This window comes from Aythya marila, assembly GCF_965140915.1.
Source record: "Aythya marila genome assembly, chromosome: 5".
Classification (NCBI taxonomy): domain Eukaryota; kingdom Metazoa; phylum Chordata; class Aves; order Anseriformes; family Anatidae; genus Aythya; species Aythya marila.
The window spans coordinates 3,981,891-4,009,849 of NC_139046.1; the positions used below are offsets into that span (position 1 = coordinate 3,981,891).

The 27,959-nt window shown below is 42.1% G+C and overlaps 2 protein-coding genes across 2 annotated transcripts; one reads left to right on the forward strand and one right to left on the reverse strand.

The window, feature by feature from the left end:
- Positions 1-1,637: 1,637 nt before the first annotated feature.
- On the forward strand, positions 1,638-5,813 carry LGALS3 (galectin 3). The gene is made up of 6 exons (XM_082760633.1): positions 1,638-1,729; positions 3,500-3,521; positions 3,671-4,048; positions 4,292-4,380; positions 4,674-4,842; positions 5,532-5,813. Exons 2-6 carry the CDS (start codon positions 3,504-3,506, stop codon positions 5,685-5,687), a joined length of 810 nt encoding a protein of 269 aa, XP_082616759.1. The 5' UTR covers positions 1,638-1,729; positions 3,500-3,503; the 3' UTR covers positions 5,688-5,813.
- Positions 5,814-5,825: 12 nt separating this feature from the next.
- Positions 5,826-27,678, reverse strand: DLGAP5 (DLG associated protein 5). The gene is made up of 18 exons (XM_082760632.1): positions 27,431-27,678; positions 26,563-26,771; positions 26,012-26,104; positions 24,239-24,326; positions 22,501-22,596; positions 21,319-21,392; positions 19,376-19,641; positions 18,814-18,944; positions 18,601-18,730; positions 18,148-18,233; positions 17,462-17,622; positions 15,318-15,410; positions 13,907-14,126; positions 12,587-12,818; positions 12,179-12,236; positions 9,743-9,914; positions 9,340-9,389; positions 5,826-8,275 (listed from the first exon to the last, which is right to left on the reverse strand). Exons 1-18 carry the CDS (start codon positions 27,669-27,671, stop codon positions 8,153-8,155), a joined length of 2,523 nt encoding a protein of 840 aa, XP_082616758.1. The 5' UTR covers positions 27,672-27,678; the 3' UTR covers positions 5,826-8,152.
- Positions 27,679-27,959: the final 281 nt, after the last annotated feature.

Below are 27,959 nucleotides of genomic sequence, written 5' to 3' on the forward strand. Positions count from 1 at the left end.
GGATGTTCACTCCTCTTCTGCACTCCCTGGTTTAGAGAAATAAAGAAACGAACCAAAGCTCAGATTTTGGTTCTTGTTTTCATTTCTGGTCAAACGTTTTTGTAACGCTCTGTGTCTGTTGTGTAACTGGAGGCTGTAAAGTTTATGCAGTGGAACTTGGAAAAACAGGCAAGCCTCTTTTATAAATGTTTGGAGCTTTGGAGCAAAATCCTGAAAACAGCAAAATGGGTTTTTCATGAGAATATCTCTTGCCAAAGATGCAGGGGTAAATCTTCAGATAGAAAGAGAAACAAAATACAGCAAAGTAACTGGTTAATAGTACAGCCTCATCAAGGAAGACAAAAATCACTGGTACCTGCCTAAAAATTCTCCATGCATGTCACCATAACCTCCTGAGCTGGCTCTGGAGGTCTGCAGCACTCGATTACGGTGTGCTCAGGCAGGCTGGGTTTCGGTCAGACACTTGTGTGAGGAGCTGAGGTGCTGCTGTGGAAAGCCCTGATTGCCTCTCTCACCTGTGGGATATCTCAGCTGCGGATATTCCTGCAGTGTAGCAGGGATCCTTCACTGGTTTACATCCTCTCAAGGTGTCTTTGGCCAAAAACATCCCCAAAGATACCAAATGTGTGTTTACTGCAGTGAGTTTTGGGTGCTGTGACAGGTAAACGCCAGTGTGCCCCTGGGCAGCTCTCATCAGCCCCTTTGAGCACACGCAGCTTTGGTCTGAATCCCTGTTACAAGCATTATTTGGAGCCGAAGGATGCTAAAATCTGGGCTTTTGGGACCTTAGAGGAGAGAGGAGGACCCCCGAAGAGAGGGGACGGCGCTAGAGGAGCGAGGAGGCCGCCCTCTTTCAGAGCCCAGTCGTTTTAAGCAGAGATGAACTGCAGAAGAGTGATACTAAAATTCATTAAAAATCAAACTTGACAGATTATTCCCTTGTTTTTCAGCGTCAGCAGCAGCATTAGCTCAGCTGTGTAGTTGAGCTGCTGCCTTACGGAGCTATTTCTAGGTCTGTAATGGCACCAACAGCACCGTACAGCGGAGCAGAGCCCCAGCATTTCTTCGTGTCACCACAAAACCAGTCGGAGCAAACAGGAGATGTGTCAGCCTTAGCCTGCAGAAAAAAAATACCGTGTGTGGGGAAATTGTGGCTGCTGCCGGCAGCGCCCTTTCCGTGGCCGTCCTGAGGCAAAGCGGAGGCCTCAGGCTCTGTGTTCGGCCATCGTGAGGGTGCACAGCCGGATGGTGTCAGGGCACGGAGGGGTTTTGGGGTTGGCAGGGGCAGCAGTAAGGTGCTTTTGGGAACACGAATTTGGGTTCTTTACAAGTGGTGATGCTGGTGGCCAGCCTCAGGCCATCAAGGCCGGCCTCATGCCACAGGTCCTGGCGCCTCGCCACCCCGCTGAGGCGGCCTTTTGAGGGAACCAGGGGGTTAAAAACTTAAAAAAGGGGTTAAAAACTGGTGGAAACACGGGGGCTGGAGGCTGACCCCAAACCCACAAGCCCAGCAGGGAGGGTTTTTGGAGGCTCCCCTGCGTTTTCTCAACGGGACGAGGCCGCCCCGGGGCCGGGCTCGCCGCAGCCGCCCCGCCCCAAGCGGGGCTGGGACTGGGGCTGGGCCGGGCAGGGTGTAGGGCAGGCAGGGCGGACAGACAGACCGACAAATAGAGCGGCTGACAGACGGACAGACAGACGGACAGACAGCGGCAGGTCCCGCTGCTGACAGGTAAGGGGGCTGCGGGGGCTGCGGGGCGCTGAGGCCTCGCGTCCCAGCAGGGTAAGGGGTGTGGGGGGGGGCTGTGGCTTCGTCCCTCACTGATTGTTGCTTCCCCTTCATCCCCTTTAAAATCCCCTAAAAATAATAATAATAAAAAAATGAAGCCCGTTCCCAAATGGCTTCCCAATGCCGAGGCCCAAGGTAATGTGTGGCCGAAGGCTGAGCCTCGAAAGGAGGCAGCGGCCAGGAGCAGACGAAATCCCCCGCTGCCAGGAGAGGTTTTATAGGGACGGATCTTACGGGGCTGTAAGAGGGGCTGGTGTGGCCCTGCTCCAGCCCCACAGGCTTGGAGGTGGGTGAATATTGAGGCTGGAGAGGCAGGGAAGGGACACCTGTGAGGGTTTTCCTCCTGCGCTGGGCAGAGCCGATGGCAGAGCCTTCACCCCGCAAAGCAGGAAGCGAAAAAGGCTGGAAAAAAATTAAAAAAAAAGAGATGGCAAATAAAAGCCGCAAGGTACGGGCAGCGCAAACATCTGCTGCTGGGTGCTGGCTGTGGGGTTGGCCCCGAATCATGCAGGTTTGGGGCACTTTGGGTTCGCTGGTGCCCCTCAGAGCTCGTGCTCTGCGGCTGATCCTAAAGCCAGGTCTGCGCTGCCCCTTGTGCAGCTGGATGTTTCTTCCAAAGGGAGCGTCGCTCCTCTGCTTTCAATTTGGAATTTTCCTTTTTTTTTTTTTCCTTCCTTTTTTATTTTTTTTTTCCCTGTTTATGAATGCGCTCTTTGACAAGGAGGAGCTCGGCTCCGAGCCGCTGCGGCTGTGAACACGAAACTCAAAAAACAACTTGTAAAGGGGCTTTTACCCGCTGGCCTGGCGTTGCCACCAGCACTGTCACCCCCCTGGGTGACATGGGGACAGCGGGGTGCTCGGGGGGAAGGCGACCCCCCTGCCCTCCTCCCTGCATCCCAGGCCGGCTGCAGGCTGGGCTCCTGCTGCTTCTGTGGCTGCCGTTCCCCGCTTTGCTCCCCCAGAGACTTGTCTTGGAGTTTTCCCTGTGTTGAAATCCCCTCCAGCATCACGCCACGGGGACGGGGAAGTGAGTAATGCCTCTGCCTCTGTCATCCCAAAAAGGGCTGTGGGTGCAGGGAAAAGCCAGGGGCAGTGAAGGGCTGGCCGCAGAGGGGTTGTGCTGGAGGCAGAAAGCAGCTCCCCGTGCTTGATTTATTTTTTATGAAGTGTTTTTGAGGTTGGAATAAATCTTCCAGCCCTGCGAATGCAGCAGATCTGGCACGTTCTGGTCGGTCACATGCAGAGCTCTGCCCTCGTTTGCGTGTGGTGCTCGGAGGGTGTGGTGCTGCTGTGGTTTGCCACGAGCACGGCGCTTCCCCGTGGGCAGAGAGCGAAATCGGGGGGAGGCTGCAAGGAGCCGAGACCCCCCCGGGGCCAAGCTGCAGCAGGACCCTACCTCCAGCTGATGCCAGCAGTGTTGTAGGGTCGATGGTGGTGCTGCTGCTGGTGGCCGGAGGGTGTTAGGGCTGGGTTTGGGTTGGTTTGAGCTGTTTTTGGTTTGGCGGTGGTCCTCATTTCTCCTGCATGTCCTAGACCAGGTTTTGTGCTGAGGTTTCTGCTCAGCCTGGCAGGTCGGTAGGAGGACGCGCTTCCCAGTACTGTGAGCTGGAACTCTCCTCCCAGACCTCTGTTTTTCAGGCTGTGTATGTCAAAAAAAAAAAAAAAAAAGAAAAGAAAAAAAGACCTAAAAGTCCTTTGTTTTTTTCATTTTAGGGCTATGGCAGACGGCTTCTCTGTAAGTATCGATGTCTTTAAAAACTGTGGGCACGGTGTTGTTCCATTGCACTAAAGGGGGGACTTTTGGTGGGATTGGGACCTGGGGGGGCTCCACCTGACTCTGCCTGCCCCACCTCACCCTCCTCTTCCTCTCCCCTCCGTCTGCAGCTCGCTGACGCCTTGTCCACCGGCAACAACCCCAACCCCAACGCCCCCATGCCCCACGGCTGGCCCTCCCCTGCCTGGGGGAACCAACCGGCACCCGGGCCATATCCTGGGGCTCCAGGGCCATATCCTGGGGCTCCAGGGCCATATCCTGGAGCACCAGGGCCATATTCTGGGGCTCCAGGGCCGTATCCTGGAGCACCAGGGCCATACGCTGGGGCTCCAGGGCCATATCCCGGAGCACCGGGGCACTATCCTGGAGCACCGGGGCCGCATCCTGGACCACCAGGGCCGCATCCTGGACCACCAGGGCACTATCCTGGAGCACCGGGGCCACATGCCATAGGAACACCGGCGGTACCAGGGATGGCTCCTCCAATGGTAACAGCTCCATCATGTCTCAAGGGTTTCTCTGTCCTCTGCCTGATGTTGCTTGGCCACAGGAGGGATGTGGGGCTGTGCGTCCCCAGGAGGGTGGCTCTGGGAGGCTGCACACGCAGTCACGGTGCCACTGGGCTGTCCTGGTGTGTTGTCGCGCCAAAACCCAGCCCCTGCCTGAGCACAAGCATTTTGGTACTCATTGATGTGCTGTTCTGCTCACACCGAGTCCCTGTTCTCTCCCAGAAAATCCCCTTCGAGCTGCCCCTGCCTGCAGGACTCATGCCTCGGCTGCTCATAACCATCACGGGGACGGTGAAGCCAAACCCCGACAGGTACTGGGGGCATCCAGCACCCTGGGTGCGGGGTTTCTACAGGGTTAGGGTGCTGCAGGATGAAGCGGGGGGCTGGAATTCACTTTCTGTTCCTGAATAACACCTGCATTGTGTAAAATCAAACATTACACACAATAATTGTGTTAAAGAAACGCCCTCTTGTTGCCTCATGGGGTCTGTTGGTTGTTTTTTTTTTTTTTTTTTTATGCTCACTTGCTGCTGCTTTTGGCAAGCCCTGTAACAGAGCTCCGGGCTTTTGTAGAAAAGCAGCTAATCCGTTATTGTCTTTGCAGATTTTCACTAGATTTCAAGAGGGGGGAAGACGTTGCCTTCCACTTCAATCCCCGTTTCAAGGAAGATAACAGAAGAGTCATCGTCTGCAATTCAAAGTTCCTTAATAACTGGGGAAAGGAGGATAGATCAGCTCCTAGATTTCCCTTTGAGCCTGGAATGCCCTTCAAGGTAACAAAAAAAATAATAATTCAGTCTTAATGTGCAACAGCACCCACATTGTGCTGGGAGACCTTTATCAGGACTGTGTAACGAGACTCCCTGCAGGGGCCTTGATGCTTCTGCACAAGAAATCAGGTCCCAGAGGCTGCTGCTGCTTATGAGTAAACTGGTGTGAGCAGGGGTATGACCAGTGTGCTTCTCCAGCTGCACAGGGCAGCAGATCTCATGGCACCTTTCCTACATTTCTTACCCCTTCCTGCTGGTCCAGGTGCCCGTGGTGTAACTCATTCCTATTTCTTGTGACATCCTCCCTGTTTATGTTGGCATTCTGCAGCAATCACTGGGCAGGTTTCTGTAAGGCATTCTTTATAGCAGCCAAACTCTCTTCACAAGCTGTTTCTCCTGCAAAACGAGTGAACTCAGCTCTCACTGCACGAAATGTAGGATACTGCTGCTTGAGAACACTGTCATAGTCATGAGACAGACACCGTGAGCTAAAACACCAAGGAGGAAGAGTAGGGCAGGGCTTTAGGAAGGCAAAGGGCAGTGGTGTTTTGGCAAGCTGAGTGTCACCAGACTGGGCTCAGCTGGTAGCAGCCCTCAGCCGCTGCGAACCTGCTAAAATTAGGGCTTAGAACTTCCTTCTAGGACAAATCCAATGATGATTTTTGTTGCTGATTTGGCCTTCTGTATTTCAGCTCCAGATTCTCTGCGAGGCAGATCATTTCAAGATAGCAGTCAACGACGCTCACTTGATGCAGTACGACTTCCGTGAGAAGCGGCTGAATGAGATCACCCAGCTGTGCATCAACGGGGACATCACTCTCAGCAGCGTGCTGCCTACCATGATATAATGAAGGTGTAGCTTTATCACAAACTTAGCACTCATTATAAGGTTATAACAGGGCGGAAGGTTGGTGTTGTACACAAATATTTTGAGGCAATAAAATACTTTCACAAGTAAAATTAGTTTTTGGCTAAGAAGCTGGCTAAGAAGCTAAAAGACAATATCCTCCACCGAGCTCAAAGGTGGAAGGAGCTGAATTTCTGCTGCAGTGATTGAATCTCTTTGCCAGAGGATAATGACTGTGAGCCATTTGTGATTTGTAAGGAGAGAAGTATGTGGGGAAGCTGTCTGTAACATACAGGCAGCAGTCCTATGAATTAGGGCAGCAATCATCAACCCCATCTTATCTTCACCTCCATTCCTCTGCCAGGTGGAGCAGTTATTCCTTCCTCACTAAAGGAATTAAAGTAGCATAGCAAAGGACTTCAGCTCTTTCCCCAGGGGAACCACAAGGGCAAGGATTGCAAGATCAAGCTGTGAGGGGGCTGTGCATGAGTCACAGCAGTGTCACTCCAGTCAGGCTGCCTGCCAGGCACCACTGGAAAACACAGAAAACTCAAGAGCCTCTGATCTGCCCAGAACAAGGTATTTCAGGAGGTCCAGAGATAAGCCTGAAGGGAGCAAAATCTCTCCCCTAAACTGTGGCTAGAACAGTCATCCCTCTTCCTTCTCTTCATCTTCTTCTCACTGGCATCAAAAAGGAAGCCATCACAACTAGCTGCTGCTGAGGGGGGCCCAAATCAGCACATCCTGGTCACATTTCTGTCTCAAGGGAGACGCACGCAGTACTTGCGTTCTGTACTGCATCACACTGGTCATGAGACTTCTGCTTCTCTCAACTCCTCACTTCTCAGTCAAGACTGGTTTCAGGGTGGGGAGGAATTTTATTGGCAAGTTCACACCATGAGTCAGGCTGGTAATAAAGTGTGTTCCCTTCTCCCTTCTCTGTGAGTCATTCTCTAGTCTTTCTGCAAAACAAGAACAATGCAAGAGCCACTACTGAAGTCTTCAAGGATCTCTTCGATGCCTCATACCCTTTTATAACAGTCTCTTTGTTTACCCTTGGAGGTACCAAGCTACAACAGCGTTCAGACTTCCAGCAGATGCAAGCGCTTAGGCCAGCACACTAACATTGGCTTAAGCATATATGTCAGATGCCAAAAATCCCTCGTTACCACTACTCATTGCACAGTGTTGAGCGCTGAACAGAGCAGGCAAGTCAGGAAGAGCCATCTTTTTGTAGTCGTCTATAAAAACAGAAGTTAGTATTGAAGGAAGTTCATTCTAGCACCGTAACACCACATCAAGTTGGCTTCCTCTATTTATTTCAGTGCAGTCAGCACACATCTTCCAGGTTAAAACTTCAGTCCAAGGAGAAGCCCCAGCTGTAAAGGCAATGCTTTGTACTGAGGAATTTGTATTACATTTGCTTAGTTTAAAATAGAGGTCAGTGGAAGAATGTGTGTACTACGCTGAGGTCATCATTGCAAGAAGAAGCCCAGTCAGGTACTTAAAAATACAAGAACATGAGGTACTCATATATATACACACTTTATATTTGCATAGCAGTAACTGGCACACTCCTTGTGCACAAATACATCAGTTCAGGTAAGAGAATGCAAAAGGAACAGGATGTGGGAGGCTGATGTTAACAGGCCAGATGTTCAAAGAAAGGTTAAGAGACTTTCTACATGAAAAAGGGATGAGAGAATGGGGTTTAGCTTGAAGGTACTTAAGGACGCAGCTCTCTGCTGAGTATCTAAAAAATCAATGCCTACTTGACACACTGCAAGGAAAAGATGCTATCTGACCCTGAAATGCTTGTTCTAATTTCTACTGTCACAAAGCAAGTGATTGTTAAACACCAGGAAGAATCCCACAGGAAAGAATAATACAAATCAAATCTTGTCCCAGCTGCTGATTAAGCACAGTTGATGCGCAGAATACTGGAGCCCAAGGGTGCAATAGTACCCTCATAACACTGACTGAATACAAAACAGTGCTTTGGGGTGGGTAACAGGTTGAGTCTCTCCCTCAGAGGTGCCCTCACATCACAAACAGGGCAGAGGGGCAGCTGCTCTCGTAAGCATCTGTTACACAAACCTTATCCCATCTCCTGTAGAAAGAACTCATGAGGTAACAAAGGTCAAGACAAAAGGTTAGAGATGAACAGTTTGACAACGTGAAGTAGACGGGAAATACATGAAATTATACAAAAATAAAAGTATTTCAGGTAAGAGTCAGAATATGCAGTCACTGGATACAGCAGGAATAACCAGCAAACACCTCTAGTATTATACAGCAATATTTATAGTGCAACGACTGCACCATAACACAGTTACAAAATATTTTAAGAAGTTCCATTATAAAATACTACTGATATAACAAAACACAGTTCATGGGTTGCAGCCTATTCTAAACATCCTCTGATTTTTCTTCTATGCAACTTACACATTTTGCATCTCAAGTCACTCATTTTTCCCCAGAGGGAGGAAGAGGAGAAAATACAATCAGGTCACTGAACGTTTCAGCTGCTGCAAGCTTCTGGGCTTTGTTCTTGACTGGCGTGAAGAGCAGCTCACCATCCAGCATCGGCTGCGAGAGAAATCAGTGTGAAGTAAGCATCCAAGCCACAGTTACCTGCTTTACAAACCAGCACTGCAAGAACACACAAGGTAAGCTAACAGCAAATTCTTCTCCCTAATGGCATCTGTGAGAGCAGCAGACCAACAGTAATTACTGACAGGCAACTGCTTACTTCTGTCAGGTGCCTGCCTGCTTGGAAGGCCACACAATCAAAGTACAAAAACGAGCAGAAATTGCTTTTGATAAGGCAGAAGCAGCACACGGTTCTCTTGCATCTCAGTCAATACTGCAGACACATCACAGGTTCAGAAAACGTGAAGCACAGATCTGCCAGGAAGATCTGAAACCCTTCCTGAAAACTACAGCAATTTAGTAGATGTAAAAATACTGCCATGTGCTTACTTTTATGTGGTATTTTGAACTGCGGCTCTTGCTTTGAAAAAGTAATTTACCACTGCGAGTATCAGTATGAGTAAGGAATTCTGAATTTATTTCCAGACATAAGAAATGAATAGGTGGTCCACATTTTGAAGATACTCATTACTTAAAGCAGTAAGCTATGTTTTAGAGAGATTTTTTTCCATGCAAAACCAAGGAAGCTGTACAGCCAAGTTCTTTTTAACAGTTTGGAAGGTTTTGTACAAACGCTTTTCCCCTTGAATATTACTTCTGACCATGTAAGATAAAGCTGTAGAAAAGGTATAGAATAAGTCTTGAGAACTCCAGCAAGGAATTGGAAGGAAAAGGCCAGGCAGTTCATTATATTAGTAAATATTTACAAGGAAATCCACACAAAATTCAAATGATCAATCTAATGAGATCAGGCATTCTTTCTGTGACAAATGTCTCAATTCATCCTACACTCAACACATGCAATAAGGAATGAGTGTGAGCCAGTACAGCGATTCAGGAACTGTGGCCTGAATTTATTAGAATAAGTTGCATGATCTGACTCGATAACATCATTTTCCAGGGTTTAATTTATTCCATGTAGTAACTGACTCTGTAGCAAAGGTTAACAGTATTGCAACAGGCAGATTGTTGTAGTCAAATAACTTTAAGGGTCAGCTTACCGTATCAAAGGGGCTTCTGTCGACAGGTATCAAATCACTACACAAAACATCTGAAAAAAATATTCTTAAGGTTAGTCTGATACTGCTAAAGCTGAAAAAAGTTTGTTTTTCTGTGTTTACCGAAGGAAAAACTAAGTGGTCTGCACTTGCTTTTACTGCAAGCCTTTTACATCAGCTTTCTGCTTCACTTATCACAGGGAAACTACAAATAAAAACCAGGGGAACTGTTTGCTCACATGCAAAGCATGAATAAGTCCTACTAGCCAATGTAGGTTTTGCTATGAGCATGCCTAGATTAACCAAGCTACAAGGACAGTGCTTGCAAAGAATAATATTTAGACAATCAAAACTTGAGATTAAACATGACCACATTGACTACACTAAGCAGCACTAAGATACACACCTGTCTGATGCATTTTTGGTTCTCCATGCTGAGCTAAGTTAGTCTCTGTGCAGGTATCCTCCTTCTCTGGGCTGCCCATGACGATATCTTGTCCCTGTTGCTCTGGAGCTGACAGTTCCATCTCTTCCATGCCATCCATTACTTTTAAGTCACTGTTAGAATTTTCCAGCACCTGAAAAACATGAATTAATTGTTCCTAATCCTCTGAGAGTCTAAGATGTCAGCTATATTTGCTTCCCAGGGAGCCAAAAAGAAAGCCTTAGTGAAATTAGTAGGACATAAGGCAGTTCTAATGACACTGGGAAGCTTTATTTTCTGTTTTGTCTGCTGTAAAAGGCAGTTTGTCAGCTTTTGGTGCAGAAATCATAAAGGTAAAAAGTAGCCAGGATATTTAAGGGATGTGAGCTTACAGCACATCTGTGTTAAGTCCAATCCATGCTTCTAACCTATAGATTTTATAGACAAATCAGGAGAGAGAGTGGGGTGTGAATTCCAGTCACTGTACAAAAGAAAGGCAGAACAAAGGTGACAGCTTAACACTGATATATTTCACGTGGACTAGTTCCCAAACACCCTCATAAACTTGATATCATCTGAAAGAGGGCATGAAGGAAGTTCTTCCCCATGAGAAAAAGATTTTGAACTTAAAGTGCCAAAAGCATTCTGAGGATGTTCCCTAATGAGACTTTACCTGAAGGAAAACCCTATCAGAAATACTGATTGTGAAAGATCGTTTCCCTACACAGTGGCATCACTAACAAGCAATTTCTCAGGTGACATGGAAAAGATGAAGTAAAAGGGGTAGGAGCAAATTAATAACCAAGATTTAAAAAAAATGCAGATACATATGTACATACATATGTGTGAATAAAGCCTGCTGTAGCCATGCACATGTGAGATATGTTCATTGATTCGTGTCAGTATGGAACAGTGCTAGGGCCGCATGTGACTGGAGTGTCCCTGTGAATGGCCCATGAGGAATGTTTTAACAACAGGTGAAGTGTCAATAGAGAGCTATTTGTATTTGTATGTTCCTTCTTTGAAGTCTCTGATGTCTGGGGGTTTCAGAACAACTGCTAACAACTAGTAACTGTTACGGCTTCTGAATGGGACACTATACAAGCCCCAGATATCTGGCCAGGTGGCCAGGAGATTAAGGAGAAGAAAAAAGCTGAAGGACGGCTAGGAGACAAAACTTGCAGGGGACGCTGTGTAAGCTTTTGACATGCTGCCAAGGAGTACAAAGGGGAAGGACAAGAAAAAAAAAAAACTGAGAGGAAGACTACGAGCCTTCAGCATGAAAGACCCCCAGAGACTCCCAGGGGGACCACTGGAGACTGATGCGCATGCTCCAGTAGGAGGGTTTGGATCCCGGAAGCCAATTATAATAACCCATTTTTTTTTTTTTTTAGAAGTAGTAATGAATATGTATTAGCCTAGGAGCATAAAAATCAGCTACTTGATGTAACTGGTGTGCGTCTAGGTGGAGCAGAGACTCCCGACGCACCCAGCGCTGTTTGCTTACCTCTATTCTTTTAATAAATTGTAAACTTTGATTATAATCCTATTTTGGGACTGAGCAATTTATAACAACAGATCAAATAAAAATTAAGATCCTACATTTCCAATGAGTGGTACTGAAGAATGACCAACTCCAAAGCACTGGCCTGCACTGAGTAGCCCAGTACTGCCTAAATTATGAAGGCCCCATTCCAGTTTAAGAATTTTTTTATTTTTTTATTTTTTTTACACTCAAAAAAGGAGTCTGCAGGCATCTCAGGTCATCCACTTCTGCGCTGATAATTGTACTGCTAACAATGCTCTTGCTATACCTTTAAACAGTGGAACAGCCTAATTGTTATGGCAACATGAAGACAGAGAGCTAACTAATACTGTTACTTCTAGTCTGGGAACCCAGATACAAAAGCAGCAGCAGACCCTGCTGATGTCTACACTGAGAAGGAAAAAGCACCAGCCTGAAGAATGCAAAAGACATCTTGATGAATATTTGATCAGACATCCAAGTGTCCAAAGCTACTAAAAAGAGCTATTAAACCAGCAAGCCACCCTTATCCTGAGGGGAAGGATATTTTCTGACAGGAGTTCAGCTCAGGACAACAGAGAAACTAACGCACAAGCTTTGAACACAGAAGCCAACTGTCCTCAGAGAAGCTCCAGGGGGGTTTCCTCTCAGTCAGTCTTCTCAGGTAACTCGAGCTGGCACAGCAGACAGCTTTGAAGCATCACGTTATGCCTCCGCTGCTGACAGGAGGCAGTAATTTGCAGTACTGATTGCAACATGCAGCTCCTCACACACGTGGATCATTAATAATCAAACTCTAAGATGTGCACCACTTTACACATGAGTATTATTATTTTTTTTGGCTAATAGTGGAGAACTATTTAAAGCACGGACATGAACAATGCATGACTTACCTTAGATTCCTCCACCGTGCCAGCAACAGGAATGGGTTCTTCTGCATCTAGGGAAACGCTGAAAGAAAAACAAGAATGTTTTCATTCTTCTCAATCATTTTCAAAGATTTTTTACTTTCCCAGCTGATCTTAAAATTAGTTCTGCAATTATGCTCACTGGTTTGGCACTAGCCAGCTATATAAAACTTTCTAGACACAAAATAAAACTTCTGCCCCAGCAATGAAATTACATTTGGACAAAAGCTCTTCACATTTTCTTGAGGGAAGGAAAAGACACAAGGACTTCACAACACCTTCATCCCTACCAAATTGGAAGGTAACACTTAACAGGCATTTAGTATTCATTTTTCCAATTAAAACTAGAAAATTACTTATACAAAGTTGTTAAAGCAGCCTTAACATGTCTACCTTTGTTCAAGACAACCACTAGGGAGAGTTTTTCCAGTGGTAAATTGGTGCATATTCAAATTTTGTGCTGGGTGGAAGCCTTCAAGTGCTGGTGTTGTTTGTTCTGCAGTTGTATCCTCAGGGTTACAAAGAAGAGAAGAATTGCTCTGCAAAGTTCTGCTGGATGATCTTGGAGTTGCCAGATTTTCAGAAGTATGCTGGGAAGATCTATGAGGTTTCTTTGAAAGCAACTCTGAAAAACAGCATTGTGTTTCATTACCCCTGCAGTTTCCAAAAGATGGAACTGTTAAGATTCTAGCTAGGAACACACTAGTTTTTATGCTTAATTGTTGTTCTAAAATGTTATATTATGATCTTATATATGCTGCAAGCAGAAGTTGAAAATGGTGACAAGAGCAGGTCTGTAAGTTAAAGCTACCTTCACTCCAACTAAGCAATTTGGTAATTACTATCCCTTCACAAAACCTGGAATAACAAGATTTGCTGTTCTTATTAAGAAGTACATATGGTGAAAGACTTTGTCATTAATTTCAACATTCCACATTAGGTATTTCTGATAGAATTAAAAAGACAGATTCATAGTTGATTTTTATATAATTCTGCAATAGTTCAGAGTTGCTCAAAGCTTTTCAGGTCTCCTCCAGTAATAGGAAACATACTAAAAGCTCACTAGTCTTGTGAAGAGAAAATCTACCTAAACTGGGAAATCCAGTTGTCTTATGAACCATAAATATGGGAGAAGCAGAACAGCTCTGAAAGAATCAAGGCTTACTGAAAATACTAGCTTCACAGATTTAAGTAAGATAGATGCTGAAAATAAGGTTGTATTTGGATTGTCTGCTCAAGAAAGGTGTTAGACTGCTTTTATAGCAGACGGGAATATATTACAACTTTGTTGAACATGAACACTGATCACAGATATATTGTATTTCAGCTCTGAAGACAGTAGTGAAAGATTTACTACACAAAAATTCCAATTCACATCTTTCAAATAAAGGACATCAGCCTGCACTGACTTTGATGAATGGGTTGTCAGCTAAGTCTGAAGCTCAGATTAAGACTCCATTGCTAAACAACCAAAAAAAAACATGAACCACCTGCTTTTACCTCTGAGTCTAAGCAGGGATTCCATACTGCCATAATTGCTTAAAACAGTACAATCATATAGAACAGTTTACTTTGGTTTCCTGATGTAACTAACCATTGTGCCCAGCACAGGAACTGTATCCAGCATAAGTAGCATAATTCCTTCCTAGTGAGCTTGGTTCAAATCTCTTCATTTTTTTCAGGTCACAGAAATCACAATGATGTTCCACTTACCTGGAAAGTTTTTCACAGGGCTTTCAATTCTGAAAAATCCTGCTTCAAAAACCACTTTTTCTACCTCTGGTGGCTTATTCTGATGTGTACAATCAGCAGCTCCCTCATTCCTCATTTTGTCCCTCATAGCTGCTTTTACAGCAGCAAGTCTGTTTCTGGCAGCAGTTCTTCCAGCTGCTCCCAGCTTTGGTTTGGACACCCCATTTGGAACAGTCTTTTTCTGAAATTGAAAGTCAAGGTCTCATTTGGAAGGTTAAGACAGAGGTAACTGCATGTGAACACCTACATAGCTGCCAGCCACACAGACAGCAGCAGACAACAGCATTACAGGACACAAGATCTCTGTTTATCTCCAGAATATCACTGAGTGCCATTCGGGGGTTAAAGTCAGGTTTTGATGACAATTTAAACTATTTTTCATGCCAGGCCTGCAGTTCAGAAATATGTCTTGTAACTTTCTTACAACTTTTTTTTAGCCTTTCTAGTTAATGTTTTTGAGAACAGTGGGATACAGGGACTCCTAGTGGCAGGGAGATAAAGTAACTGCAAGGCAGATACTTGTCAACAAGAGAATTCTCTCCTGGCACTCAATTTTTCAAGTTTTTCTTGCATCATCTATATGGTTCTGACATTTATAGTCAGTACACACAGACCACATTTCCTCCGATTTCATGCATCTGGAGTTTCTTATCGACCACCTTTTTTTTTTTTTTTTGATTAGTTGAGCAGTCTCAAGGAACTGTATGGAGTTCACACAATGTGAATATGATTCTTGATCTTCAATTAGAAACAGGTAGAGATTTTGAACTGAAGTCAATAAAATAGCTTAAATCAAAGCTTATTTTGCAATAATCAATAACGTAATTTGGATAGCGTCAGATCCATTTCTGTTTAGAGAATTAGTAGTTTAACACTACCCATGATCTTGTTTTAAAGACACAGATAAAATTCAGCGCTCAGTGTTTAAAACTGTGAGGCACTGCCAAATTCCTCTGTAGCAGCTTTATCAGTTAAGTCAGTGCCAACACCAGTGGCTCAGAGGAAGTTTTATATCTGAAAGGTAATTTCTGTTCCAAAGTCTTCCTAGTAAGACTTATTAGCAAAGAGTCCAGTGACTTCAAGTCATTAATTCTTAGTTTTAAGCTTACCATCCAAAAGAGGCAACTAATATCAAACACCAACTGTAAGTGCATACGGGAGACAAGGAAAAAAGGGTGAACCTCGAGAGGAATTTTACTGAATAGATGTTGATGATAATGTTCAAATAAAGACGACAGATGAATAAGGCTTTAGAAGGAACTTGCATTTAAGAAGAGTACTCATTATTGCAGTAGCTTTCAAATTATTTTAAAGACCTCAACACACTTGCATCCTGATGCTTTAGGAGACACACTTTAGGCTCTATTCATACCTTGACAATTTCTTCGCTCGGGACATCAAGTGGTTGCCACTCATTGTCTTGAAGCATCTTCAGATTATCAAACTTTTTATTCACGTCTTCAATCTATTGGAAATTCCCAGACGTCCAAGGTTAATTCACAAGACTTACCAGATTTACAAAAAAAACGTTTAGTGAAGTTAGATAACAATAACAACTTAAGCATCGTGCATTTAGGTATTTTGCTTTAAATACAGAAGCAAACTAAACCTCCAACCAACACTAAGTATGGAATGTTCTCATGCAGCTGACAGAATGGTTATGCTAACATACATGAGATCCAGGTCTCATTTCTTTAGTTTAAAGTCAGCAGCAGAGGTATAAAATGATTTAGCAAGATCCAATACATATAGTGGTAATCCTGGGGTGTATCGTGGGGCTGCATTAGGGAAGGAATTGCCAGCAGGCAGGGGGAGGCAATCCTTCCCCTCTGCTGTGCACTGGGGAGGCTGCACCTGGAGAACCGCATCCAGTTTAGGGTTTCCCAGTGCAAGAGACATGGGCATACTGGAGAGAGTCCAGGTAAGGGCCACAGAGATGTGGAGTGTGAGGAGAAGAGAGCTGGGACTGTCCAGCCTCGAAAAGAGAAGGCTCAGGGGAATCTCAGTCTTTAAATACTTGAAAGGAGGGTGCAAAGAGGATGAAGCCAGGCTCTTTTCAGCAGTGCCCAGTGCCAGGACAAGATGCAATGGGCACAGTGTGGAACAAACAAGGTTCCCTCTGGACATCAGGAAAAACTTTTTCACAGTGAGGGTGACCGAGCACTGGCACAGGTCACCCAGAGAAGTTGTGAAGTCTCCCTCCTTGGAGATCTTCAAAAGCCATCTGGACATGGGATCCTGGGCAGCCTGCTCTGGGTGTCCCTGCTTAAGCAGGGAGGGTGGACCAGATGGCCTCCAGGGGTCCCTCCCAACCCCAACCGTTCTGTGATTCTGGGGGATAATCAAGGAGCTGGTTTACAACCTGAGACAGTGCTCACATTTAAGGAATGCGAAAGAGCACATTGCACAGGTTGTTACACTAAACCAGCTCGAGTCTTCCATTGTTTAGGAAATGCCTCATGCAAGCTTGTTTGTCCTTTTAAGCTGGTCTTGAACAGCTTCCTGATGCAGTCTGCACTTGTGACATCCAGTGGCTACAGACAAACTAGTTCTGCAGCATTACCTTCTCCCTTACTGGTGCTCAATCCAACAGCCTTGTTTTCCTTCAGCTCTGTAATGGAGACACTTTGCCTTATTTGCTAGGAAGGCCAATACAAGGCTTGTCTATAGCAGGTCTGTCACTGGAGAAACAAGTCCTTTACATCATCCCCAAAAATGCAGAGGATGCAAAAAATGAATGCAAGGTAGGGCAGAGTTAGCAGCTCTGTCACTCCATGTTTATCTATGGGAAAAGGGGGGATGCACAGGGGAAACAAACTGCCCCCAGAGACTGTAAAAGCACAGGAAAACCCTTTTTCAAATTACTGGTTCTACAAACTTTGTCCTCAGTATCTCGGATGTTCAAGAAGCAGAACAAACCCATATGCTTCCGTGAGGGAATTCAAGACCTATGACAAGGACCCTAACATTAAATTAAATGCAAAGATGGATTTATTACAAGTTCCTTTGGTGAATGCTGCTACACAAAAAACTGCTGAGACATTTTGAACATTTAGAATGTTATACTTCCTTCTGAAACCAGCAGAAACATTAGAGAGATGGTTTTCTGCCACCCAGCTCTCCTCTAAAATGTTGTAGTTTCTGCGTTATTGGCATACTGAAGAATAGAACCACTACTTCCAGGTGAGTTCCAGGAATAGCTCCCAGCTTGTGATCCTGGTGGACATTGTGACCAACTCCTCACTCCAAACCAGAATGAGATCTGGCTACATGCCTTCATTCCAGACAAAAAGGTCCACAGCCACAAGATAACAGGTAAACAGGTCTATAAACCATAGCATAACATCAGGTACTATTCACTATTTAAAAGTGTTAAACAAAAACCTGCTTTTTTTTTTTTTTTTGAATATACTGAAAGAAAACAGATTTTGGATTTTCAAATGAATACTTCCAATCCATTGCTTGTTAATTACCCCCATCTTATTTATTCTAGTAGATTAACATGCAAGTACATACCTGAAAATAAATCATATCCCAAAATCCATCCAAGTCTGTACATGTTGTTTCTTTTTCACCCCGTTTAAATTCACAGTTATCCACCAGTCCTTCAAACTGTTTAAACCTTTCTGCTATCAGCAGTCTTGTCTGACCAACGGTTGTGCGAATGAGGTCTTTAGCTGATGGTGACAGGAAACAAAAGCAAGTATAACTTGGAATAACCCATCATTTCAGTGGAGATAAATAAGTACTTGAAGAGCTTGGAATCTATTATTTCAACTATTTTGAACTGTTCAGACCTGCAATACAGTCTGGAGCATACCTATCCACTGAACTTCTCTAAGCTCGCTTCTTTCAAATAAACTTTACCAACTCAAAGCCTTTAAGGCAAAAAAAAACCTGACAAGTTAACCATTTTCTTAAATAAAACTAAGTTTGAAAGTTGATGCATTTAAATATACTTAGAACTTACAGAAAAACTGTTGTGATAGGCACTTCAATGTCAACTATTACCACATCAAATACTTAAGTTTTAGTATTAGGAGATGAAGCATGGCTTTTTGTCTTGAGATGGATACAACTCTAATACAACTCTCACTATGGGCTGCAGGCTACTTTGCAAATATACTCAGGTACACAAAGTTTCTTCTGTCACTGTGGTTACCATAACACCCCTCTCAGTGCCTACTACAGTTCAGTCTTACCATCCTCTGATATGCCCAGCTCAAGTTTTCCATCCCACTGGAGGCACTGAGACATCAGCCTCTCTGTCTCAGACTGAAGAATGTTTCTAAAAATAAATAGCGAAAAATATTTTTTGGAGAACATTTGGAGAATAACTGTTTACTATTATTATCCTTTCACTTTCAGTGAAGCTAGGCAATCTTTGAGCAGAACCCATTAGATTGTTTTAATTTGCTGACTAGCTGAGATTCAATTTATGTTTTACTGCTTTCAAGTTTGTGTTCCTTAGGAGGCACTAGCCTCCAGGATTTTATATTCTTTACTTACACTAATACAAGAGGAAAGATAGGAGGGAATTTCTGAGGTTACTGGTGACAGACACCAACCACTGTAAACTCTTTACAAGATGTTGTATTACTCATGTTAAGGACCTCAGAAGGGACAACAGTGAAGAAAAACAAAAAGACACAAACCTGAAGTAGGGCACGTCATGCTCTTGCTCTGTTATATCATCTGACTTTGTTTCAAGTGCTCTCATGTCTGTAGAGACAGGAATTGTTTCATTTGATCTCTGAATGGAAGTCTTCTCATCTGAGTCTCTTGCTGAAAAATGTAAAAGGCACTTATTCAGAATTTGGTGAAAACTAAGAACCATTAAAATGATAAACTAAATGTGAACTTTGTACCTTGTTCTCCTTTCAGACTTGTAGTGGTTTGCTGCTCTTGAGGGTCTTTTAAAAAAGGTGAAATTTGACTTTTTGAATCAGGCTCTTGTTCCCAGGAAAATTTAGTTTTACTGGATTTTTCAGCTATATTACTGGAAACAAAAACAGAAAGAGGCATGCTCAGACTTAAGACACGTTGAGAAACCGACCTCCAACATGGCCAAACACATAAGACTGAAAAATTTGGAAGACTACCTTCCATTCAATGACAGACAACACGAGCTGTTAGTATTAAAAGAGACATCTGTGCATAGATATCCATGGCACAGTCCCTCAGACATGGAGCTGCTCTACTTCTAAAGCACAGGCAGGATTATGCATTACATAGCTTGCTTTCCTGTTTTATTATGTCCACTTTTGATTAAGCAACAGTAGCAACCATGATCAGGTGTTTCAGCATCAGAACACTTTGTTACATGTGGAATCTCCCAACAGAAAGATTGTATTTCCTGTAGCACCATGAAGTTTCACTTATATTTATAAGGCCATTTATATTTTAGGACATTATAAATAAGGATCTTACACTGGAGATTTTGAAAAATCCCAGAAGGCAGTAGGTGTCAAAAAGGCATTTGCTCTAGAAGGAGTCATGGGTGTAACTTTGTAGGTTGTTAATCCATCTAATGGCTGAAACACAAAGTTTTGAGGTGCAAAGGAGCGCGTTCTGGGTCTCCCTGGAGCAGAATTGTTCTTTTCTTCAGAGGTCGGTTCCTGTTTAAGTTCTGATGCTGAACACGTCACTGGATCCAGCTGAGCATTTTCCTTCTCTTTATATTCAGAAGGAATTACCTGCACAAATAAACGAAGCGAACACTATATTATCAAATCAATGAGCATGAGTATAGGAATGGGCTGAATTATAACATGACTGTTTGAAAGCCATCAGGAAAGGAACAATTTCAGGTAATCTGCTTTCTACCGCAGCATGCATGTACACAAGTCCTGACTTACCATAGGCCTAACTGGCTTTTAACACCTACAAATGATTTTTGCAGCAGGGTAGCACTTGACCATGAGGAATGCAACAATCCACTGAAGGGGCTAGAGTAGCAGAACACCTGGCCTACCAGAGTAGTAATTAAAATTAACAAATGCTTGCTCCCACTGCTAAAAAAAAATGCTTTAATGTGATAAGCTCCTCAAGAGCTGAGTTACTGGCTCCAAATGCGACTAGGTCTGTTGGATACGTGTATAAACTGTAATTATTCAAAGACTGAAGAACAAGCTAAAGAAAAGCTGATAGCTGAGGAATGCAGTCCAAAACAAAGAGAATACAAGTGCAGTTAGGACTACAGAATGTTGTTCAAAGAGGACAAAAAGTTAATCAATAAGTTGAGTCCACATTCCTCTGAGATGAGTGACTAGACAATCACACAGAACACATTTCTGAAATACCTACACTGAGATATTGTTAGCTCAAACCAGCCATAAGACTTCAGACTATTTTTCAAGAAAATATACATCTTCAATCTGTTGGAAATCTTGTTATACTTCAAATACCCTTGCTTGGAATGTAAGCTTTGAATTAAGATTTTAACAGATTTGTGAAAAGATGACTGAGGTTACAGCATGGGTTTACAAACTGGCAGCACAAAGTAACTCCTGTTTGCAGAGAAGTACTTACTTGAACCAGGATGCAAGTGCCTTTTACCTCCTGTCAGTATTTGTGCATGACTGCAGCAGCTTTAAGACAATCCTAGAGCACAGCTGCAGTTGCTGAAATAGGACTGGGGATGGGAGGTATGGGGGAGACACTGAGTGAGAGGGGAATTACAGTGGAAGGAAGGAGAAAACACAGATGATTCTTGCACAGGACTGTCGGGGCATGAATGCATAAGCAAATTGTTTAGCAACCTAAATAGGGATATGACAAATTCAGAGTGTTCTCTGTGCTGGGGCAAAAAAGTTCAGTTCCCTTTGTCAGTGCTATAACAAACGCGACTACCTTTAATTACAATAAATCTTGCACAGAAAAATATTTCCATATACGTTCTTAGTGGTTCAAAGCCTGAAAATGTATTTAATTCTCAGCTTCTAAAGTCTTGTATTATTACTTGAGCATCAAAAGGATACATTCAGAGTATGTTACAAAAAGCAATGAATTTGCACAAAATTACAGACACTAGATAAAACCAGCAAACTAAGCAGGCTTTTTTTTTTAATTATTATTTAAGTAGTTGAAATATCACATCTAAGATATTGTGTAAGACCTCTAATTTAAATTCATGGTCCAAAACTTGAGGATTAGTAAACAGGCCATCCAAACAAGCAAATCAAATTTGGTCCGAAGTTTTAAAAATAAGACAATATAAATACTCACAGCTTCTTCCCAAAATCTAGTTTATTAGTGAACTTCCTATTAGCTATATGCCTGAGTACAACCACATTTAAGCAACAGTTTCACTACCATTTGTTACTCTTACATCAGTTTTACTGCTTTTCCATTTCAAATATTAAATGACCTACCTCTATGACAACAGGTTTGACTGCCACCTTCTTCTGCTTTGCTACACTTGCTGGCTTTCTCTGTGACTGGTTATCTAGAGAGAGAGAGAAACTCTACAAGGTCAAAAGGCATCTGATTAAGGCAACTGTTCACTGATCTTTTCAGAAGATTGACATAAAAGTCTGGTGGTTAAAGACAGAGAGAGATTGTTTTGCTTCTCGAGTAAGTGGCTAGAGGGCAGATGTCTAATTGCAAGAGTTCATTCAAAAGAAAACCTGAACTAGGATTGAACAGCCTGTTAAGAGATGTATCACCAGGAGAGGAAAAAGGATTCATTAAGCCATTAGTTTTCAGATGTTTTCGTATACTAAAAGAGTTCATTTCCTTAAAGGCTGAAGAAACACTTAAGTCAGTTTGAGTTCAGATTTTGAATTCATTTTTCGTTTACAACTTCCACAGGAAGATTGAAACCAACACTATTGCAGCTGTACTTTCAGCCTTCTGTCATATATATGGAAGGCTGAGAAACATTTTGGAGAATACCCTGAGGACAAGATAACATTGCTAAAAGTTTCCTCTAGTTTAGTAAACAAACATGGATGAAGAAAGATGCCTGACTTGAAGAACACAGGCTCTCAGCTCTTCCAGAGGCATCTGTTCCTGATCTTATTAATCACAAGTCCTTAAACAGTGATGCACCAAACTGGCAAATCTTTCCCAGTTCTGTTTTCGTTCTCTGTCTGTAATTACCATATGCATATTGATGCTCCACACTGATGGATTTTACAGGAAACCATCCAATGTTAGTTTCAACATCTTGATTTCAATATTGCAATAGAGTTCCAGATGAGATTTGAAGTGATAGTGTATTTAATCCTTTTCTTACATGACAATTTGGCATGATTTAGTCTATCTTTTCCAAAGAGACAGCTACAGACCAGGATAGTGAGCAAAGACAGTTCAGAACAAGCTGATATGCATCTCTACAGCAAAGAGTGTCCTAGATAAGCAAGATCCTAAAGACAAAACTGTTTCCAGTATATCATTTGACAATATGTTTAGCAGCAGCACATAAACATAAGCGTTGTTTCCAGTGTTCACTTACACAGTACTGGGCAGGACATCTCTTTACAGCACACTCACTCTGTCAAATACTTACATATCAGCTAGACAAGCAAGACTATATTTAGCACCTCACTTACCAGCAGTAGCAGTAGTTTTCAGCACCTGCCTAGCTGCAGAGGAGGCTGCTCTGGTGATTCTTACATTTGGGGCTGTCTGGACTGCAGTCTGCAACACTGAGAAATATTAATTCCAGAGATAAGCTTTCTAAGGAGTTGTATTCAAGCAATGTAAGTCAAAGCTTCAGTTTTGTAAAAATCAAAGTTGTACCAGCAATTCTCAGTTGCATTAGTTTGCCAGAATCATCAGGAGGGGTGTTTTTTTTTTTGTCAGTTCCATGCAAACAGAGCTAAACATGGAGAGCCCAGCTTAGCCTTGGCATCAAGGATGTTGACACAAGAAGGTTTTGTTGCACAATAGTACTTCCAGAATCCTGATAACATCAAAGTACCAGTGTGCTAAAAGCTACATACTAAGCTTAAGAATCCCTTCTCAATGTTCACTGCTATCATAGACAAATTCAACATTTCCATTATGATGCTCTGGTCATTACATGAAAGTATTCTAAAGTGTGAATTTAATAAAGTATTCTTTAATTTGAGTCATGCCCGAATTATTTTTATTAAATAGGACTCTGATTCACATACTGTATTACACATCTTCGTAATTGTCATCTTTGTGTTTTAGTACTGTTTCTAATTTCCTTATTTCCTTCAAAAATTATATTCTCTTGCACAAAAAAAAACCACAAGCTCTGTTTCGTTATCTGCCTTTCTATAGCTGTCTGAAATCTAGCCCCACTTGGTTGCTGTTAATGATATTTCTTTTATTTTTAAATGTCATTTTACTTGCCACATAATTACTGCTTGACAAGCTGGAAAAAAAATTACTAGATAAATAACTATAACATCTGATTTATCCAAATGTTCACTTCCTTAACATTTTCATACTGTTTAAATACATGTAATGCATATTCTTGCTTCAAGAAAAAGCATTATTGAGTCTAGTAGATGATAATTTTTCAAAAATTAAATGTTTCAATTGTTACACCAAACATTAATAATAGATTTTCTCAATATTCACTGAAGGTATGACATTTATTTAAGCAGACATCTGCTGCTTGCTGATTTAATTACTTTAGCGATACGAAATTCATTTCACCCTGAATTATGGAATATCGTGTGTTAACATAAGTATTCTACATGACTTAGCATTATCAACTTAAGGCACTGACATCACTGCGCAACCAGAAAGAATTCATAATCAAAGGTATTCTATTTGCTTAAACAAACGTGGCATTTTTCTCTTTTACACTGTTTTCTCCGTAGAAGTACAGAATAATCACATAGGAAGTCCAACAACTAGAGAGATACAGAAGGGACTGTTGTAAAATATGACAACATAAGACTGTACTTATAACTAGACAAACAGGAAGCTCTGCACATGTCCAGCTGCAGAGGCAGGGAGCAGTCATACAATTCTACTTACTGCTCTTTTTCTTTTCCCTTCGCTAGGCTGAATAATCAGTAACCAGAACTGCATTAAGTATCCTGCACTTCATTTCCCCAGCCTACAGAGGCAACAAGTACATGCAATGCCTAGAGCCACATGCTCAATAGTCTGTCAGCAGCTGCCCTTGTTGTAGTTGGTAGGAATGGTCACCTAAAAATTTCCTTGTTCCCTGTATCCAAAAATGAACTGTGGATCTCTCCCAAAGATGCTCCTCACCTCACTCCCATAACATGACAATAGACTCAGAAGAATAAAATAGCAGTGCCCTTGCAGATTCAGATGTAGGAAGTGTTTTTACTTTCCTACCTTTCCCTTTTTCAGCCATTTTGTCTGTACTCTTCTGTTTGCATCCTGCTGCTTGTGTAGGGCGCACGCTATGCCCGTTGGCACGGACCTGCAAAAGAAGATTGCAAATTTGGATTTCCAGAAATGAAGTAGCCCACCTTTTCCTCATCTTTCTATCCTAGCCTCCAGTAAAACAAATGGCCAAGCAATTGGTACAAACAGCTTTAAAGAGTAAAGAAGTTAAAGATAACTAAAATAGCTCATTTTAGACATGTGTTAACATGTTACCCATCTAATTAGGAATTCAGAAAAAGAATGAAGAAAATTTAAGAAACTGTTTAGTTTACTTTGAAAGTAGGTGCTAATTACTGCCCCAAGTTAGTTTGTATTATGTGATTTATGTGATTTCAAAGCCGCTTTTCTGAAAGATTCAGTATTAACTCCGTTCTCCCTTCACACAGTTATGACTGGAAATCTTCCAAATGCATTCAAGTTGCATAAGACAAGATTGCTAGATTCAAATTATAGCTTTTTACAGATTACTGCAGGTGAAATTCCTCAAACTACTTTTTTGTACAAGTAATATCAAAAGAGACTGCCAAGATTCACAGTAAAGCGTGCCAACACTGAAGTGATTCCAACTTTGAGCAGTAAAGATTAATCATGACTGATGCCTGCAGTAATTGCATCTCAACAACACATACCTCCATTTATAAGGGTTTTAGGCCTTAAAGTTAAATGGAAATTAAATGGAAATCTGCACAACTGCTATACATTGTCTTTCAATTTTAGCCACTGGTTTTAGTCATTTGTATTACTGACCATAGTATGGAAAACATAAGGCAAAAACCCTTACACATATAAAATTCTTCCCCTTAATGAAACAAACAGCTCCATGTCCAGCTTGCTGAAAATAATGTATGCAAGACCACTACTGCTGAATTTACTAACATGAGATGAAGTATTCTACAGATTTAAGAACTTGAATATAATTTCGTCTTTATGAAATTAAGATGCCAAATTAGCAAAACTAACTAAGATTTCAACAGCTTTGTGCACCAGATCTGTCACTGTGTAGACTCCATGATGTCAGACTAATAGATCTGATTGGTAACTCAATCTCTCATCTCTAACAAGTAGATAAAAAAAGGTGGCATAACAGGCAAGAATATTTTTAGGTTGAATTTTAAAAACAAACGTTCTTTCTCACTCGGAGAAGAAAAATATACAAAACTTGTGACAAGTTCTAACAATGTAGTTGATTTGCTGGGTTACCTTCAACTTTTTAAAGCTAGAATGTGATGTAGGAAAATAATTGACTTTTTATAATCTGCATTCATTGCACATTTTCTGTATTCATGAGAGATTCACTGGTTCCCCAAGCCAAGAAGTATTTAACTCATTACTGTCTCCACCCTTATTTGCATTCCTTGCTGACTATTTAAGTGCCTGCGCACTCAAGAGTCAAAATGGATCAAGTTTGTGATTTGAAAAACAGTCAGATGGTCCAAACACTAGTCAATATTTCATATGGAAAAAGAGATCTGGAAGATCAGTACACTTCCCTTTGGTTTGTACCAACCTAATCAAATTCTGTAGTTCGGTTCAACACAATGCTCAAAAAAAAAATTCTACCAGCTTACTGAAAGCTTTTCTGACCTAATTTGTCATTCTCCCTGGGAAAAACCTGCTTGGAGACAGCACTCTGTGTCAGAATACAATTCTGAGTTACGGCCTAAAGGATAATTACATCGTTTTCTGCAAGATTAACTTAAATTTATATGAGAGACAAACCGTAGAAGGCTTAGATGTTGCTGGTATCACAGCGTTTTCTGCTTGGTTCTTGGCCTTTGACCGAGTAATCCTCCCAGAGAAAGCAGGAGCTGCCTGGAAACATTCCCAAGGAAACAAAGAGTTAACAACTCCTTCCTCCCTCTGCCATCACTGCTAGAGTGAGCAAGAAGCTTAAGGATAAGAAGCAACATGTCTGTGCACTTGAGTCAAAGTGGATCAAGTCTGATTTGAGAGAAACTTAGATGGACTAAACAGCCAAGTTACTTTAGAACTGGTAACTGGCATTTCATTTGCAGATGAACTGCTGTAATTTGTGAACTGAGAACACAGACAAAATCAAAAATCAACACATTTATATTATTTCCTGCTTTGTTTACGAAAAGGAAATTGCTCCCTTATTGTTCCTTATTATAAAATATCAAGTATTCCTATTATAAAAGGTTTAATTCACATAACTTCCATAAAGTTTGTATACAAATAGTAACATTGTATAGTATATAAGCTTATAAAGTATATATTATAAAGTATATATTTAATATTACTCTTATTACCTTCTCACTTGGCTTCACTGTCACAGGATCTTCAGGTACCAGAGAAAGAAATCCAGGTGCAGTAGGTCTATACAACCCAACTTTAAACACACCCTTTTTTGCTTTCTCTCTTTGCTCTTTTAGTTTTCGAAGTTCCTTTTCTTCTTTATAGCGCTGAAGCATTACCTTGCGCTCATCGATCCTCTTGGAGGCTGCATCTGTAGGTTGTTCTGAAGCAAAGATGAAGACAGGAATATTACACAGTATCACAGAAATTTTTCAGCCAAGAAAAATCAGAAAATATGTTGGGAAACTGCAAATTTCTTTTTTCCAAGTTACAAGAGGAACATACTAGGCCAGCAAGTAGAAGACTCTGAAGCACATGCCTACAATTTTCAGTTGAAGACTTACCACCTTACTAAAAACTTAAATTACCTGTATTGTTTTAGCCATTCCCACAAAGAAACTAGCAGCTTGAAAAATAAAATTAGAATATGCATTACCCATTGCTAAGCATGCTTTAAGCACATGACAGATACTGGTAATATGTAGATGAGATTATAGATCAGGTTTATTCACTTCTTGAACAGAGCAATCATTAAGAGACTTCTCATTGAATATTAATAGACAAATGCATTTCTTCTTTGTCTGCTGCAGACAAATCACAGTAAAAGCTAATTCATACCACTGGAGCCATAAAGGAAGGCAAAGCTGTATTAAGACCATTTGCTTGAGTTAGAAGAATTGGCAGTCATTTGTTTTGAAATCTTAAACCATTCCTTCACATTAAGATGTGAACCTCAGTTTGGTTCCTGGGATAACATCACGAAATTCACTTAAAGACATTTTTAACAATTTTTGAAAAGCTTTAAAACTAGGCTTTACGTACTCTGTTTCACACTGCTGTTCTCTTTAGAGCGCATCTCACTTGTCTCATTCCGTTGAGAGACTCCTCTGTCTTTCGATAACTGCACATTGACATCTGCCAATCCAAACTGCCTGCCCTTTTCAAACAACTTGTGTCTGTTCTCCTTCTGAAGCATGGATTTTCTGCGAGCAACTTTTGTTCTGATGGTTTCTGTACTCAAATCCTTTTTGTATCGACCGGCGAACTGGGACGTAGCAGCCATCTTGGTTACCCTGGACAAAAAGAATATCATAATGATTAGGAAAAAAAAACCACTGGAATGGTTTGTTTTGCCCTTTTTATTAGGGTTTACATGTTATGAACATAGAAAGCCCTGGGTTCTTCATTTCTGTTGTGTACCAGAGACAACACAAATAGTGATTTCAGCATGACTCCTCATTATTTGCTTTATGTATTCGAGGGGCTCGTTTGTTTACCAAGCTGTCAGCAAATCTGACAAAATTAGCAGGGAAGGCTTTGTCACTGCCAGGGACTGGCCGGCTAGTCTGTT

Coding starts and splice junctions, on each gene's coding strand:
- DLGAP5 (XM_082760632.1), bottom strand. CDS start 27,671: ATGGCTGCTACGTCCCAGTTCGCCGGTCGATACAAAAAGGATTTGAGT. Junction 17,623..18,147: donor GCTGGGCATATCAGAGGATG/GTAAGACTGAAC, acceptor TGTCACCATCAG/CTAAAGACCTCATTCGCACA. Junction 12,819..13,906: donor CCCTGTGAAAAACTTTCCAG/GTAAGTGGAACA, acceptor GCTGTTTTTCAG/AGTTGCTTTCAAAGAAACCT.
- LGALS3 (XM_082760633.1), top strand. Junction 4,049..4,291: donor CAGGGATGGCTCCTCCAATG/GTAACAGCTCCA, acceptor GTTCTCTCCCAG/AAAATCCCCTTCGAGCTGCC. Junction 4,843..5,531: donor AGCCTGGAATGCCCTTCAAG/GTAACAAAAAAA, acceptor TCTGTATTTCAG/CTCCAGATTCTCTGCGAGGC.